The sequence below is a fragment of the Sinocyclocheilus rhinocerous genome, unplaced genomic scaffold, assembly GCF_001515625.1.
Source record: "Sinocyclocheilus rhinocerous isolate Xijiao unplaced genomic scaffold, SAMN03320098_v1.1 scaffold677, whole genome shotgun sequence".
In the NCBI taxonomy this organism is placed as follows: Eukaryota; Metazoa; Chordata; class Actinopteri; order Cypriniformes; family Cyprinidae; genus Sinocyclocheilus; species Sinocyclocheilus rhinocerous.
Window position 1 is genome coordinate 270,509 of NW_015633185.1, and position 16,777 is coordinate 287,285.

General features: G+C 41.3%; 1 protein-coding gene across 2 annotated transcripts in view; it reads left to right on the forward strand.

Moving 5' to 3' along the window:
- The first annotated feature begins 593 nt into the window (after positions 1-593).
- The window catches only part of LOC107743499 (sphingosine-1-phosphate lyase 1), a 22,404-nt gene continuing 6,220 nt past the window's right edge, over positions 594-16,777 (forward strand). The window contains exons 1-6 of one of the 2 annotated variants that reach the window (XM_016556724.1): positions 594-839; positions 5,880-6,045; positions 13,784-13,851; positions 14,691-14,838; positions 15,082-15,161; positions 16,074-16,202. In XM_016556724.1, the coding sequence (XP_016412210.1) occupies positions 828-839; positions 5,880-6,045; positions 13,784-13,851; positions 14,691-14,838; positions 15,082-15,161; positions 16,074-16,202 (603 nt within the window). In that variant the 5' untranslated portion in view covers positions 594-827. Of the gene's footprint in view, positions 840-5,879; positions 6,046-13,783; positions 13,852-14,690; positions 14,839-15,081; positions 15,162-16,073; positions 16,203-16,777 lie in introns of those variants that run through there. The other variant, XM_016556725.1, reaches the window with a different exon arrangement.

A 16,777-nucleotide genomic window follows, 5' to 3' on the forward strand; every position in this document is an offset into this window, starting at 1 on the left:
TTAAACAAGAATTTGTGTATTTATACACACATTTATTTATTTATTTGCATATTTATTTGTGTATTTATTTATTTATTGTTTTTGCAGGTTTCGTTCTCCATACCTATGAAGTATAGCTAATACTAACACAAGAGAACACCAGCGCAGCCGTAAATAGTCTGATTAAATGTTTTTAATGCATTTAATATGAATCAAGCTTTCCATGCTGCCCCTTCTTTACCAGTTAAGAAAATTCTTAAATGTGGTGCTTTCTGATTGTTAAAACTTTTAATCATTATAATATGAAAATATACCTAAATAATTAAATGCGTATAATCATCATCAACAACAACAACAACAGTAATAATAAATAAAAGAATAATCCATAAAAGAATAATAATAATAATAATAATAATGATAATAATAATAATAATTACATTAAACGTAGAACTATCGCAAATTCATTACCAGATTAATCACAAAAGAGACTCTACTACGCTGACCTCCATGGAAAATATCATGTAACTGTGGCGAATCTGCGAATCGTCAGGATGTTGTGAGTTTCACATACACTAACAGCATGTGTGCTGGATTCATCGCTGTGATGAAGGACGCTTGCAGTGTTTGAAGATCAGCGAACGCGGCGACACGCCTGAAAGCAAATCGCGTCCCCTTTTACTCACACGGCACTTCCTGATATAAGGTTGCGCCTCAGATTGTGTCATGCAACGGGGGCATTCGCGCTCAGAACAAGCCGAACAAAGATCTTTCGGGCTGTCTTCCCCGTTTCTCCCAGAGCAGTTGAAGAAGCGACTTTTCAGACAGGGTGTGTAACCTTGGCAAACAAAATGGACTACAGGGTGAGTGGGCATAATGTCAATTAGAAATCAGCAGTGCTTTAAATATAGTATGTTCTAGTTATCCAAACATGATGTAATTATGCCACAATGAAAGCTTCGACTGTAGAAAATAAGCATCTTGTCAGGTCCGTTGTATTTTGTTACTTTGTTTTGTTGGTCAACATACTTCATTTACAATGTAGAACTGTAACAGTGTTTCAATGTATGTATCAGACCTATAAGTGACACTTTGATCTGATATAATATGTTTCCCGTTCAGTGCTGGGCATTCAGGTGATCTTATGTAGAAAGATGATTATCCATTTGAAGTGTAATAGAGTTTGGGCACAAATATCATACTGGTTACATGGAAATAAGCTTATTACCATGTCCTTTGTTAAATTGTCTTCTATGATGTGTAAAGGAGAGTTTGAAGTGATGTAGGTAAGAGCTAGCATTATAAAACTGGTTTTCCTTCATATAATTCTCGGTAATAAGCGTTCGTCTGTTTGCAACAACCAGGTGCAGAAAGGGAAATGTTATGTTTCATTGTGTATGTGTTCATCAGAAGACTTCCTGTGACAGGCTCTAACACAGAGGAAGTGCTATTCTTAACAAGGGGGTGTACAATGGGGCCAGATCTGTTTTGACTGCTGTCCAGCAGCATCTGTTGAGACTGTATTTGGCTAGTCTGATGCTCACGTGATGTGCTGAGAGATTTAATGTGTGTGAATGAACTATATTAAAGGGATAGTTAACCCAAAAATTAAAATAGAAGTCATCTTGTACTCACCCTTATGTCGTTCCAAACCTGCGGGACTTTATTTCTTCTGTGCACCTCAAATATGAGGTGGAATAAAAGCCTCAGTCACCATTCTCTTTCATAGTGACTTTCATGACTTTTGATTTATTCTATTCAATTCAAGTTTATTTGTATTGTGCTTTTTACGATACAAATCGTTGCAAAGCAACTTTACAGAACATTAAGTTTCTACAATATTTAGTAGTAGCTTATCAGTGGTGACTGTCAGTTTATGTACATATGGCAGAAATGTACGGAAAAATCAATTAAAGACGTAATCAAACAGACGATGAACACTATTAACAGCATTGAATACCTGTATAGTTTTGTAATCGATCTATGAGTATGTCATGATCTATGGTGTCGAACTCAGCACAAAGATCAAGTAAAACTAGCAATGAGATGCAGCCTTGGTCTGACGCAAGAAGCAAGAGATATGTACAGTAAAACTACTATATGTGACCCTGGAGCACACAACCAGTCTTAAGTCGCTGGGTTATATTTGTAGCAATAGCCAAAAATACATTGTATGGGTCAAAATTATTGATTTTCCTTTTATGCCAAAAATCATTAGGATATTAAGTAAAGATCATGTTCCATGAAGATATTTTGTAAATTTCCTACTGTAAATATATTAAAACTTAATTTTTGATGAAATATATTAAAACTTAATTTTTGATTAGTAATATGCATCGCTAAGAACTTCATTTTTTTTGTCCCATTACATTCTAACATTGTAAGATTACAATCTAAAAACAAAAATAATGAATTTTTTGCACCCTCAGATTCCAGATTTTCAAATAGTTGTATCTCAGCCAAATATTGTCCTATCCTAACAAGCCATACATCAATGGAAAGCTTATTTATTCAGCTTTCAGATGTTTTAGTTTAGTGGCCCAGGGTCACATATTTTCAAATGTAATTTAGGCTATTCCTGTGATGGCAAAGCTGAATTTTCAGCAGCCATTACTTCAGTGTCACATGATCCTGTTATGCTGATTTGGTACTCAGGAAACATTTTTTATTATTGTCAATGATACAAAACAGTGCTGCTTAATATTTTAGTACACAAACTCTGATACATTTTTTTTCCCAGAATTATTAGATGAATAGAAAATTAAAAAGAACAACATTTATTTGAAATTGAATGTTTTGTAATGTCTTTACTGTCACTTCTGGTCAGTTCTGGTCAAAGTGTCATTTGCTGAATAAATGTATGAATTTCTTTAAAAATGACCCCAAAATTTAATTACCTACAGGATACATTATGGAAGATCTTGAGTGTTTTAAAAGATGGACTGAGCTAGGGCTAGGCGATATGGGCAAAAAAAATCATATCTCTCTATTTTTTTATTATTTTGGGCTGAAATGCAATATACAGTATACATCTCAGTATTTTCTACATTTTCTATTTGGATAAAAAAAAAGATATTTAAATAATGTTAAATTGAATAAGTATATATATATTCTGATATATATATATATATATATATATTATACAGTATCTCACAGAAGTGAGTACACCCCTCACATTTTTGTAAATATTTTTTTATATCTTTTCATGTGACAACAAAAATTCGGAATAATTTGTAATATATAATTATTCACGGTATTTAGAAGTGCCCAGGATAACAATATCGTGCATATTCATTACCGTGATATATCGCATTACCGAATACCAGCACAAGTCTAATATATATATATATATATATATATACTTATTTATTTTAACATTCTGCCCAATGTTGTCCAATGAAATAATGTTTATATCAAAAGCAATGAAAACAAATATAGTGAAAGTAGGTTATGCTATCCATTATGTGCAAAAAGGAGCTAAAATCCCATTACATTCTAACATTACAATCTAAAAACAAAAATAATGATTTTTAAAGCAGAAGTTCTATTCACTAAACTAAAAATGAAATTAAATAAACACGTGAGCACAGATTAATTGCATTATGTTTTGATTACCACATATCTGCTATCATAAAATAGACTTACTTGTAATTCTATATATGACTATTATGGTGCTCCTCCTTTTCTATTGCCCTCCGTCTGTTTGGCGCGCTCGTTCACTGAAGTCTGTGAAGTTTAGAATCGCATGAGTCCTGACCGCAAAATGGAAATATTTCCATGACTTTCTAACGTTTACAGATGGAGAATATACCTGTGAAATGTAAGTTATGCACTGAGGAAAACAGCACATCTCAAACGCATTAAACAGTGCAAGTAGCGTATCTGTCGTAGCATCTGACTGGGCGAGCCGTGTTAACTATCTTACGAGTTATTTTAAAGCCCTTAATATAAAGCATGTCTCATGTTTAGGACAAATTGGATTATGCACTTTCCCTGTAGCAGCTCACGCTATGTCCACTGCTATGATTCAGATGAGCTTGTATTAAACTACTGTAGCTATATCGATATAAATGGTATTGCCTCATCCATATCGCTTTAAAAAATTTATATCGATATATCGTTCAAACTCAATATACCGCCAAGCCCTAGACTGAGCTACTAAAGCACTTTACGTCTGATCCTGCTTTAGACATCTGAACATTTCCATTGGAAACATGAGCTCTTTGACCCAACAATGGACAAATAATCAAAGCTCAGCTAGAGAGGGTGTGATTGTCTGCACTGCAGTATACTAGCAGCTGAAAGCAAGCAGTATGAGGTGACATCTTATTTTCTATAAACTTAGTTGTGCTTTGTTTCACACTTGTTCTTTTACCACATTCATGTTATCTGTCAGGTTCAGAAGATGTTTTACAACATACCAGACGTGCACATCCCTTCATCTCTTTTGCAATGTGTCTCTTCTCTTGCCTTTTGCCCTTTTTACAAGATAACATAATCTCAGCTTTTTATGGCATGTTATGCAGTGAGATCCTGTCTGTAGGTCTTGTTACAGTACATAAGACTGATAGGGATGCTGCCTTTAAAGATCTCGCTTCAGGGCTGTCGAGGTTCCACATTTCACACCGTTGTTATATTTGGATCCTGAACGTGTGATGCACATCAGTCCTGGTCAAAGTTTCAGTTGCTCACTCACATAACCTGTTTACCTGCTTCTCTGAATCCACGGTACTTGGCAGACCCTGATAAACCTGCCGGAGGGCTTGTCATGGACTTAGAACTCTATTCAGGGGGTGTTGTTTAGCTGATTCATTCATTATCTCCTTGACAAGATGATTGAAATTAATACCTTTTAAGTTTGTTTAAAGGGGTCATATGATGCTTTTTTAAAGATCATTATTTTGTGTATTTGGTGTAACAGAATATGTTGACATGCTTTAATGTTCATTCATCTAGTAGTCTAATTACACCTCATTTATTGTGGTTTTTAGTATAACTAGGCCTAGGGCTTTTTACATGCTCAAATTAAACAAAATGCAAATTATAGCATTAGTCAAGCTTTTGAAGATGTAACAAGATGCTCATTCATTGTAGATGACTAGGAGTTGACATGCTCACGATATAGTTAGCTAAGACTTTGTTCAGCTGACCTCCAGATTTCCTGCGTGGAGTTGTGGTGATGCTATTTGGCCACAATATGTGCTATCATCAAGCAGAACCACATTGTGCTGTAAAAAATCGTGATTGTGAAATGCATCCACCAGATATGATTTTTACTGCCTATTTAAATGGCGCAACCCTCCATTTATAAATATGGACTTCAGTATGATAGACTTGAACTAGTATTTTTTTAGGAATTGATTTGTTTCACCCATATCCTTAGAAGCCCATTTTAAGTCTTTGCTGGTAGCTTTTAAGTTTTGTATGGCCAGTTTCTCATAATGAGTAAGGTGTGGCCAGCAGGAACAATATCTCACTTAGTAGTAATCTTCTAAGCTTTCCTTGTTTCTTGTGGCTGAAGTTAGACATACTGCTTCCAATGTGTAATTAATGAATCCAAGCTCCTGAGACAATTAAGTATGACTCAGTCTGCTATAGTAAGTATTTAATTGTTTTTGAGATTTTAATTTGCTAATAGCTGTCATTATGCTAAGCTGATCATAGATAGCCATCATTTTTGTGCTTATTCTTCAAATAGTTCCTAACCTTAAAGAAGTTTAGTAGGGTGTTTATTGAATCTTCTATAAATGTTTATTGATTGATTTATGTGGCTGTTGCTTGTAATTACAGCAGACAGTTCTTGGTTTCTGTATGTTGTTTTCTGCTGAAGCTTGTAGTTTTCCAGCTGTTTACTAAAATTAGATAGGGTTCATTTCTGTAACATTTCTCCTTTCCTCATGCAGAGTGCCTTGGAGGTGTATAAGGAGATGGTGCTGCTGTACATAGAGGAGGCTCGGCACTTTGTGAATTCTCAGTGTGCTGATCTGGAGCCATGGCAGATCATTGCGACCACTTTGCTGTCCACACTTGGTGCAGTGTGGCTAAAGGGTTTCCTTTTCCAAAAAGAGAGTAAGTGCTATTTATCACTCAGGGTTTTTTTTTTTTTTAATCAAGATGTTTTTGAACATATGTATGTATCAGGCATGTTAAATATGTTGACAGGTTTACACTATCATTCAAAAGTTTGAGGTTGGTACAATTTTTTTTTTAAGAAGTTTTTGAAAGAAGTCTCTATAAGGCTCGTCAAGGCTACATTTATAAAAATAAAAATACAGTAATATTATGAAAAATCATTACTATTTAATATAACAACTTTTTAAAATATATTTTAAAATGTAATTTACTCCTGTGATGGCAAATATGAATTTTTAGCAGGCATTACTTCCGTTTTTATTGACACATGATCCTTCAGAAATTATTCTAATATGATGATTTGTTGCTTAAGAAACATTTCTTATGATTATCAATGTTGAAAACAGTTGTGCTGCTTAATATTTTCGTGGAAGCAGAGAAAAAAAAATTTCAGGATGCTTTGAGTAGAAAGTTCAAAAGAAAAGCATTTATTTGAAATGGAAATCTTTTGTTACAATATACAAGTCTTTAATGTCACTTTTGATCAGTTAAATTCATCACTGCTGAATAAAAGTAATAATTTCTTGAAAAAATACAGTTTTGTTTTTAAATGGTAGTGTACATAATCTTGATATCTTTCCATGAGTCAAGAGAAGAAAAAAATAATTTAATTGTTGAAAAAGTATAATGGTTTACTTATCAACAGACTTTTCACAGTACTGTTCCCTTTCAGTAGGTCACTTCGACGTTGTGTTGAGGTTTCCAACACTAGGGGTTGCTCTTGGGAGCCCAGACACCTCTGACATCATTGAGAAAAGGCCAATGAAATTGGCAAACAAAATTTACATAGCTGGACACAACCCGGACATCCTTGTATAAATAAGCCAGCGTAGCATTTGCTCACTTCTGTTCTGTTTTTCGGAGCTGAATGCAGCGTCTCTCTGTGAGAAGCGGCACTCATTCACCTCTCGATCTCCTCGGAGTTGGATCTATGGCACAGGCAGCGGTCTTTCCCTTCTCATCCACAGCTAAGTGTTGTGAGAGTACCCCCTGGTGCTTCAACGGCAATCTTTGAGAGCAAATTTCCTCTTAAAATGGCAAATTCTCTGAAAGAGCTTTACGGGTGGAATTGTGTGTTTACATCATACCTTTCTGCCCTTGTTCTTCTGGTTACAGTTACCATGTCTCTCTTTATGACCGGCACACTCACTGCCTTCAGTGTTTGGGCCCTGCTCATGCTGAAGCAGTGCTCGTGGATGGTTCACGTCCCGCTTGCAAGGACCTCTCCTTAGGCACGTTGAGCTCGCGGCTAGGGTTCTTTGCCAAAAGAGCCCAAGTCACCCCAGCCGTTTCTTGTTCCGGTCCTTCTACTTTCGGTATGAGGCCACAATGATGTGCACCGGGGAAGAGCCCGGTGAGATGAGAATGGTTCCGCTGGGGGAATCCCCATGGGCTTCTCATTCCTCCCACACTTCGTATCCTCCAGTTGAGCTTCCGGATGAGTTTGCTAGCTTGTCTCAAGGCGAGTTAAATTTCTCATTCGGGGCTCGTGATGAGGATAAGCTGTCAATCACAGCATCGGAGGGCAGTCTAAAACCAACTGAAACCGATGACTCGGAGTCTGAGGCAGACACTGAGAATGATGGTTGTGCTTGCCCGGGCAGCCAAGAGCATCGGGCTCGAGTGGATTCCCCACCCTGCCTCGAACACTCTCGGCTGGATGATTGGTTTCTGGGCACTGAGCGCAACACTAAGCCGAGCCCAGCCCCCGTTCCTTTCTTCCCAGAGGTGCACAAGGAACTGCTGAAATTGTGGAAGACCTCCTTCTCGGCCAGGAGACGATACACTGGTTCCTCTGTCCTCACAGCCCTCGGTGGAGATGCCATGGCTATCATGCAGGTCTACCAGGCCAAGGTGTTGAAAGAACTGCACAAGATCCCAACCCAGAGGTTTTGCAGGAACTGCACTCGGCGACCGACTATGACCTCCGGGCTACGAAGGTCACGGTGTAGACTCTGGGCAGGATGATGTTCATGCTAGTGGTCCAGGACCGCCACCTGTGGCTCAACCTGGGTAAGATGCGAGATGCCGAGAAAGTATGATTTCTTGACGCCACCATTTCCTAGGTTGGTCTCTTTGGTGACATAGTGGAAGAATTTGTGCAGAAGTTCTCCACGGTTAAGCGGCAGACGGAGGCCATCAAACACATCCTGCGTCTGTGTGGGTCAGGCCCTGGTCATGCACCACCTCACATCTGGTGTCTCTGGCCCTCCCATCTGCGATGGCCAGACGCTGAGATTAGGCATCAGAGCCTGTTCAGACACAGACTTCCTTTCTCCTCACGTTCTGATGCAACAGGTCTGTCACCAAGCCAGTGTGATGCTTGTTGGCGAACCCCTGTTCCCTCATTTGTCAGTGGCTCATTTGACAGACCTGATAGACAAGGCACGGTGCGCCCTGATAGACATTTCACCTCCTGCCACTGTGCCTTTTGTTCCGCTAAGTGACTTTTGACCCTGCCCTAGGTATGTTGAATGTAGTTACCTTGAGACCATTGGCTTCCACGGTCTGGACGGGCCCCCGGCTGCATTGGCATATCAACTGCCTGGAGTTGTTGACAATGCTTTTGGCTTTGAGGAGATTTCAACAAGTCTCTGTGTGCCACGCACATCCCGGGCGACCTCAATCATGTTGCCATTGCCAGTTGTGGTGTTCCCTGACCAAGGCCCCCCTTGGCACAAACGCACTGGCTCACAGCTGGTCCAGGGACCTACACAAATATGCGTTTCCCCCCAGTGAGCCTCATTGTACAGACTGCAAAGTCAGGGAGGGAAGAAAGGGAACAAGTCTTGTCTGTGGCACCTTATTGGACCAACAAGACTTGGTTCTCGGAGCTTGTGCTATTGGCATCGGCCCCTCCCTTGCGGATTCCTCTGAGAAGAGACCTTCTCTCCCAGGGGGAAGGGCACAATCTGGCACCTGCACCCAGATCTCTGGACGTGACTAGGAGGAATTCAGAGACCTTTCACCCACTGTGGTGAATACTATTACGCAGGCCAGGGCCCCCTCTATGAGGTGGCTGTATGACCTGAAGTGGTGCATTTTCATGAATTGGTGGATCCTCGGAGATGTGGGATCGGTTCCATGCTATCCTTTTTCCAAGAGGGCCTGGGCAGGCACCTGTCTGCTTATACGCTTAAGGTGTACATAACAGACTTTTCACAGTACTGTTCCCTTTCAGTAGGTCACTTCGACGTTGTGTTGAGGTTTCCAACACTAGGGGTTGCTCTTGGGAGCCCAGACACCTCTGACATCATTGAGAAAAGGCCAATGAAATTGGCAAACAAAATTTACATAGCTGGACACAACCCGGACATCCTTGTATAAATAAGCCAGCGTAGCATTTGCTCACTTCTGTTCTGTTTTTCGGAGCTGAATGCAGCGTCTCTCTGTGAGAAGCGGCACTCATTCACCTCTCGATCTCCTCGGAGTTGGATCTATGGCACAGGCAGCGGTCTTTCCCTTCTCATCCACAGCTAAGTGTTGTGAGAGTACCCCCTGGTGCTTCAACGGCAATCTTTGAGAGCAAATTTCCTCTTAAAATGGCAAATTCTCTGAAAGAGCTTTACGGGTGGAATTGTGTGTTTACATCATACCTTTCTGCCCTTGTTCTTCTGGTTACAGTTACCATGTCTCTCTTTATGACCGGCACACTCACTGCCTTCAGTGTTTGGGCCCTGCTCATGCTGAAGCAGTGCTCGTGGATGGTTCACGTCCCGCTTGCAAGGACCTCTCCTTAGGCACGTTGAGCTCGCGGCTAGGGTTCTTTGCCAAAAGAGCCCAAGTCACCCCAGCCGTTTCTTGTTCCGGTCCTTCTACTTTCGGTATGAGGCCACAATGATGTGCACCGGGGAAGAGCCCGGTGAGATGAGAATGGTTCCGCTGGGGGAATCCCCATGGGCTTCTCATTCCTCCCACACTTCGTATCCTCCAGTTGAGCTTCCGGATGAGTTTGCTAGCTTGTCTCAAGGCGAGTTAAATTTCTCATTCGGGGCTCGTGATGAGGATAAGCTGTCAATCACAGCATCGGAGGGCAGTCTAAAACCAACTGAAACCGATGACTCGGAGTCTGAGGCAGACACTGAGAATGATGGTTGTGCTTGCCCGGGCAGCCAAGAGCATCGGGCTCGAGTGGATTCCCCACCCTGCCTCGAACACTCTCGGCTGGATGATTGGTTTCTGGGCACTGAGCGCAACACTAAGCCGAGCCCAGCCCCCGTTCCTTTCTTCCCAGAGGTGCACAAGGAACTGCTGAAATTGTGGAAGACCTCCTTCTCGGCCAGGAGACGATACACTGGTTCCTCTGTCCTCACAGCCCTCGGTGGAGATGCCATGGCTATCATGCAGGTCTACCAGGCCAAGGTGTTGAAAGAACTGCACAAGATCCCAACCCAGAGGTTTTGCAGGAACTGCACTCGGCGACCGACTATGACCTCCGGGCTACGAAGGTCACGGTGTAGACTCTGGGCAGGATGATGTTCATGCTAGTGGTCCAGGACCGCCACCTGTGGCTCAACCTGGGTAAGATGCGAGATGCCGAGAAAGTATGATTTCTTGACGCCACCATTTCCTAGGTTGGTCTCTTTGGTGACATAGTGGAAGAATTTGTGCAGAAGTTCTCCACGGTTAAGCGGCAGACGGAGGCCATCAAACACATCCTGCGTCTGTGTGGGTCAGGCCCTGGTCATGCACCACCTCACATCTGGTGTCTCTGGCCCTCCCATCTGCGATGGCCAGACGCTGAGATTAGGCATCAGAGCCTGTTCAGACACAGACTTCCTTTCTCCTCACGTTCTGATGCAACAGGTCTGTCACCAAGCCAGTGTGATGCTTGTTGGCGAACCCCTGTTCCCTCATTTGTCAGTGGCTCATTTGACAGACCTGATAGACAAGGCACGGTGCGCCCTGATAGACATTTCACCTCCTGCCACTGTGCCTTTTGTTCCGCTAAGTGACTTTTGACCCTGCCCTAGGTATGTTGAATGTAGTTACCTTGAGACCATTGGCTTCCACGGTCTGGACGGGCCCCCGGCTGCATTGGCATATCAACTGCCTGGAGTTGTTGACAATGCTTTTGGCTTTGAGGAGATTTCAACAAGTCTCTGTGTGCCACGCACATCCCGGGCGACCTCAATCATGTTGCCATTGCCAGTTGTGGTGTTCCCTGACCAAGGCCCCCCTTGGCACAAACGCACTGGCTCACAGCTGGTCCAGGGACCTACACAAATATGCGTTTCCCCCCAGTGAGCCTCATTGTACAGACTGCAAAGTCAGGGAGGGAAGAAAGGGAACAAGTCTTGTCTGTGGCACCTTATTGGACCAACAAGACTTGGTTCTCGGAGCTTGTGCTATTGGCATCGGCCCCTCCCTTGCGGATTCCTCTGAGAAGAGACCTTCTCTCCCAGGGGGAAGGGCACAATCTGGCACCTGCACCCAGATCTCTGGACGTGACTAGGAGGAATTCAGAGACCTTTCACCCACTGTGGTGAATACTATTACGCAGGCCAGGGCCCCCTCTATGAGGTGGCTGTATGACCTGAAGTGGTGCATTTTCATGAATTGGTGGATCCTCGGAGATGTGGGATCGGTTCCATGCTATCCTTTTTCCAAGAGGGCCTGGGCAGGCACCTGTCTGCTTATACGCTTAAGGTGTACATGGCTGCGATTGCACCGAATCATGACACTGTAGATGGCAGATCAGTAGGGAAGCACAACCTGGTTATAAGATTCCTAAGAGGCGCCCAGAGGTTGCATCCTTCGGGCCTTACAGAGAGATCCATTTGAACCCCTTCAGTCAATTGAACTTAGTGCCCTCTCTATGAAGACAGCCTTTCTGACTGCGCTCACTTCTATAAAGAGGGTGGGGGCTCTTCAAGCTCTCTCCGTTAGCGAATAGAATTGCCTAGAATTCGGGCTGGCAGACTCTCGCGTTGTCCTGAAACCCCGGCTTGGATATGTGCCCAAGGTTCCCACCACTCCTTCCTTCCAGAGATCAGGTGGTAACCTTGCAAGCTATCCCCCCACAGGAAGGGGACCTCAACCTGTCTCTGTTGTGCGCAGTGTCAAGTCAAGTGACCTTTATTTATATAGCTCTTTTAACAATACAGATGGTGTCAAAGCAACTTTACAGTATTAAATAGGAAAATAGTGTGTCAATAATGCAAAATGACAATAGTAAACACTCAATTTTCAGTTAAAGGCAGTCCATCATTGAATTCAGTGATGTCATCATCCAGCTCAGTAAAGTTTAAATAGTATCTGTGCAATCAAGTCGACAATATCAATGGATATTAAGTGTCCCCAACTAAGCAAGCCAGAGGCGACAGCGGCAAGGAACCAAAACTCCATCGATGACAGAATGGAGAAAAAACCTTGGGAGAAACCAGGCTCAGTCAGGGGGCCAGTTCTCCTCTGGCCAGACGAAACCAGCAGTTCAATTCCAGGCTGCAGTAAAGTTACATTGTGCAGAGGACTCATCTGGTTCCTGTGGTCTTGTCCCGGTGGCCGTCTAGGAGACAAGGTCTTCACTGGGGAGTGTAAGCCCTGTGCATCTATTTGGAATGCACACAGGGTTTCAGACGGTCTGAACAGCTCTTTGTCTGCTTTGGAGGACAGCAGAAGGGAAATGCTGTCTCTAAACAGAAGATCTTCCACTGGATTGTGGATGTGATCCTAATGGCCTATCAGGCCAGAGGCTTACCATGCCCACTGGGAGTGAGGCTCACTCAACCAGGGACATTGCTGCTTCATCAGCTTTAGTGAATGGTTCCTCTCTAACAGACATTTGCAGAGTTGCAGGTTGTGCTACACCTAATACATTTGCCAGATTATACAATCTGCAGATGGAACCAGTCTCATCCAGAGTCTTGAACCCTAGTCCTTATACTCAGGTGACTGGTATGGTGAAGAGCTTGTACATGGCGCCTCCCCCGTCTCAGATGGCATGTGTGCTCATTGAGCCCAGTTCAGTTCCTCCTTATGAACTCTGGGCTACCTTTCCATCACTTAAGCACTTTTTTAGAGTTCGGTGGAGGAACTCGCTATTAGAATTCATTGTGAGCTTGGTAGTTCTCCCCTTATGCGGAGCCCACCACAGAATCTGTGTGACACACTGGCTTGTCAACATCTGCGCCCCCGTGGTTTCATAACGCAGTTCAGCAGCTGTGGCATTTTGTATAGGGACCCCTAGTGTCAGAAACTTTAACACAACGTAAAAGTGACCGACTGAAAGGGAACATCTCGGTTACATATGGTAACCCTTGTTCCTTGATGGAGGGAATGGAGATGTTGTGTCCCTTATACTACAACTGAACTGAACTGCCTCTGAGTGGGTTGAGACGCTTCTTGACTCCTCAGAACAGAACAAGTGAGCAAATGCTGCGCAGACCTATTTATACCCGGATGTCTGGGGTGTGGCCAGCTATGCAAATTTTGCTCACCGATTTCATTGGCCTTTCCTCAATGATGTCAGAGGTGTCTGGGCTCCCAAGAGGAACCCCTAATGTCAGAAACTTCGGCACAATGTCTCTGTTCCCTTCATCAGGGAATGAGGGTTACCATACGTAACAGAGATTTTTTTCTTTTTTCACAGCAACTCAAATTTAGAAAAATGTCTTGTGGAGACATTTCATGTCACGTGTTCACTGCAATTTGCTCATTGTGTCATGTTTTCTAGGTCTGACATCAAGGGTAAAGAAGCAGTTCTTTAAAATCATCAGAAAAATCCCATTTATTGGAGCAACAGTAAGCATCGTGGTTTTCTAGTTCCCTTTCTTCCTTCATACTTCTCTTTCTGACTTGATGGTTAAGTCACCACTGTCATGCTGAAGTAGAAATTAAGCCTTTAACACACTTTCACATTAGACCCTGTGATTATTCCAGGGTTTACCTTGTGTCATTAATCTGAACAGAGCGCAACATGTCAGGTTCCAATCAGAACCGACTGCAGGTTGATTTTAATCTGTCTTGTCAGAGTCTTTTGTCTTTAACAATATTTATTTGAATGCGTCTAACCATCCTAACATTACAAATTACAACCTAAACACCCGTTAGAACAGGGGATCTTTTTGACTTAAAGACCTCCATTGTGCAACACAATATTCAAAGGCCTCTCATATAAGTTATAATATTTCTTCTGGTTTGTTCTTCTGTAATTATGCTAAAGGTGCTTGTTTTCAAACTTTTTTGGAATAATGTAGTTTTAAATATTTAAAAATTAAATAATAAGAAAATATTCATTTACTAATTTTTACACCATGATGTGTTTTTAGCATTTTAAACAAGTTAGATTATTTTCAAATTATTTTAATTAAGTCATCCTGCAGCTTCCTTTAGAAGTTTGCTGAGGCCTCCTAGTGGGCCCTGGACCAGTGGTTGAGAACCACTGCCTTAGAGCACTGCAAGTCATTAAAAGATCTGCTTTTGAATTTGCAAATAGATGAAGAAGTAACGTCATATCAGCACTGAAGTAATTGTTTTTATTTTCCCTTCAATTACTCTATTCCCTATATTTCTTGTATTAATTAAGTATTCAGAGGTCTTTATGACACTTTTTGTTTTCTTTTCAATCTTTCCCTCATCAGATTCAGAATCAGCTCAACAAGGCATTGGATGACATGTCGATGAGTCTATGCACGCTGAAGGAAGGCATGTGCTACACCAAACTCCTACCAGCACAGGGCCTCACCCACAAACAGCTCCTCGACAAGATCAGGGAGTATGAGACACTGAGTGAGTCACCTTCAGCCTGTCCCAACTCTCATCTGTTATAATGAGGGAAAGCCCAAAGACTTTGAGGATAAATCAGAACTCTTAAAGTTTCAGCCAGATGTTCTCAGACTGAATTTGCCCTTCAGTGTGGGTGCAGTTTCTTTGCAAACAAGTTTATTTATTAGGGTATAATGCCACTGGTTTATACAGTATTAGAAGTCAGTGTCCCACCATTGTTCTGTCTTTTTTCATACTTGATTTCAGGTGAAGTAGACTGGGCGAAAGGCAAAGTGTCAGGTGCAGTCTACTGGGGGGATGAGAAGCTCACAGATCTCCTGGTGAAGGTATAATGACCTTTTAAATCATTTACATCAGCAAATCCCAACAAAGGCTATGTGTGTTCCAGGGGGTACTTTTAATTTTGCTTTAATTCATAAAACTGGACAAAAAATTAAAATAAAATAGTCAAGGTTAATCTTATGATTCAGCTCATTTTTCAAGAAAAGGAGACAAAAAATATGTGAAATGCTTTTAGAACTTTGTTTTGATCAAACGCAGATTATTTGTGCTATCTGGTGTGTCTTTGTTTAACCCACAGTATTGATTTTCTTAAAAACTGACTTTAATAATAAAATAATGATGATATTAATAATTTAAAAATTATACTGGTAATTATTAAATTAGATAAATTATACCCAGAATAATATCTCATTTAATTTAATATACAGTACTCTTCAAAGGTTTGGGGTCAGTAAGAGTTTTTTTTATCTTATGCTCACTAAGGCTGCATTTGGTTGGTTTTATGAAAACTGTAGTAAAATCATGTGAAATAGTATTACAGCACAATAACTGTTTCTATTTTAATATATATTAATATGTAGTTTATTTAATGTGGAAACCGTAGCGCTGCTTAATATTTTTGTGGAAACCATGATACATTTTTTAGGATTCTGTGATGAATAGAAAGTTCAAAACAACAGCATTTATTTGAAATTTATTTTACTGTCACTTTTGATTAATTGAATGCATCCTTGCTGAATAAAAGTATCAATTTCTTTCTTTAAAAAAATCTTACTGATCCCCCCCACCTTTAACTGCCGATGAAATGCTATTTGATGGGGTTGTGGGTTGATACATATGACAAACAAGGTTGGGGAACACTGTCTTTGATTTTCACTTTACCTTTGAATCAAGCAGAGGCTTTGTAAAACAAGAAATAATTCCTGGATTTTGTTTTGTGTTCCTCTGATTTGCAGGTATATGGTGAGTTTGCCTGGACCAATCCCCTCCACCCAGACCTGTTCCCTGGGGTTAGGAAGATGGAGGCAGAAGTGGTGCGGATGACGTGTGCCCTCTTTAATGGAGGGCCAGACTCCTGTGGCACAGTCAGTCCTTCTCACTGTCTTCCACATTTTGTAAAATTTCCCATTGTTCTCTGCTCTCTGCAGTTGTTTGCACTTGAGATAATAAGCTGAATGTTGGAAAATATCTCCTTAACAGAATCTGTAGAATGCTGAGAGTTGAATACACTGGCTGCATTGACACAGCAGCAGAATTAAATTGTGTATCTAGTGTTTTTTACAGCTATTGTGATAATACAAAACAGGGTTTCAGCGTGTCCTTAAAAAGTCTTAAATTTAGTTATATCAAATTTAAGGCCATAAAGTCTTAAATGGTACAAGAAAGTCTTAATTATGATTTCAAGACGTCTTAAATTTTGGGGACGGAAACACAAGAATTGCAATATGGCTCATGGTGACGATTAAACTTCAAAAGGCTATGATTTCATTGAATAAATATGAGCGCTGCACATTTCAAAGTCAGATGCTGTGCTGTTTTGTGTACAGTCGTTACCGGGGAAACCGCTACAGTGGGTATAGAAAAGAATCCCCCCCTTTAAAATAATCGCATTTTGTTGCTTTGCAGCCTGAAATGAAGATGGACACAGTTTTTGTTTTAT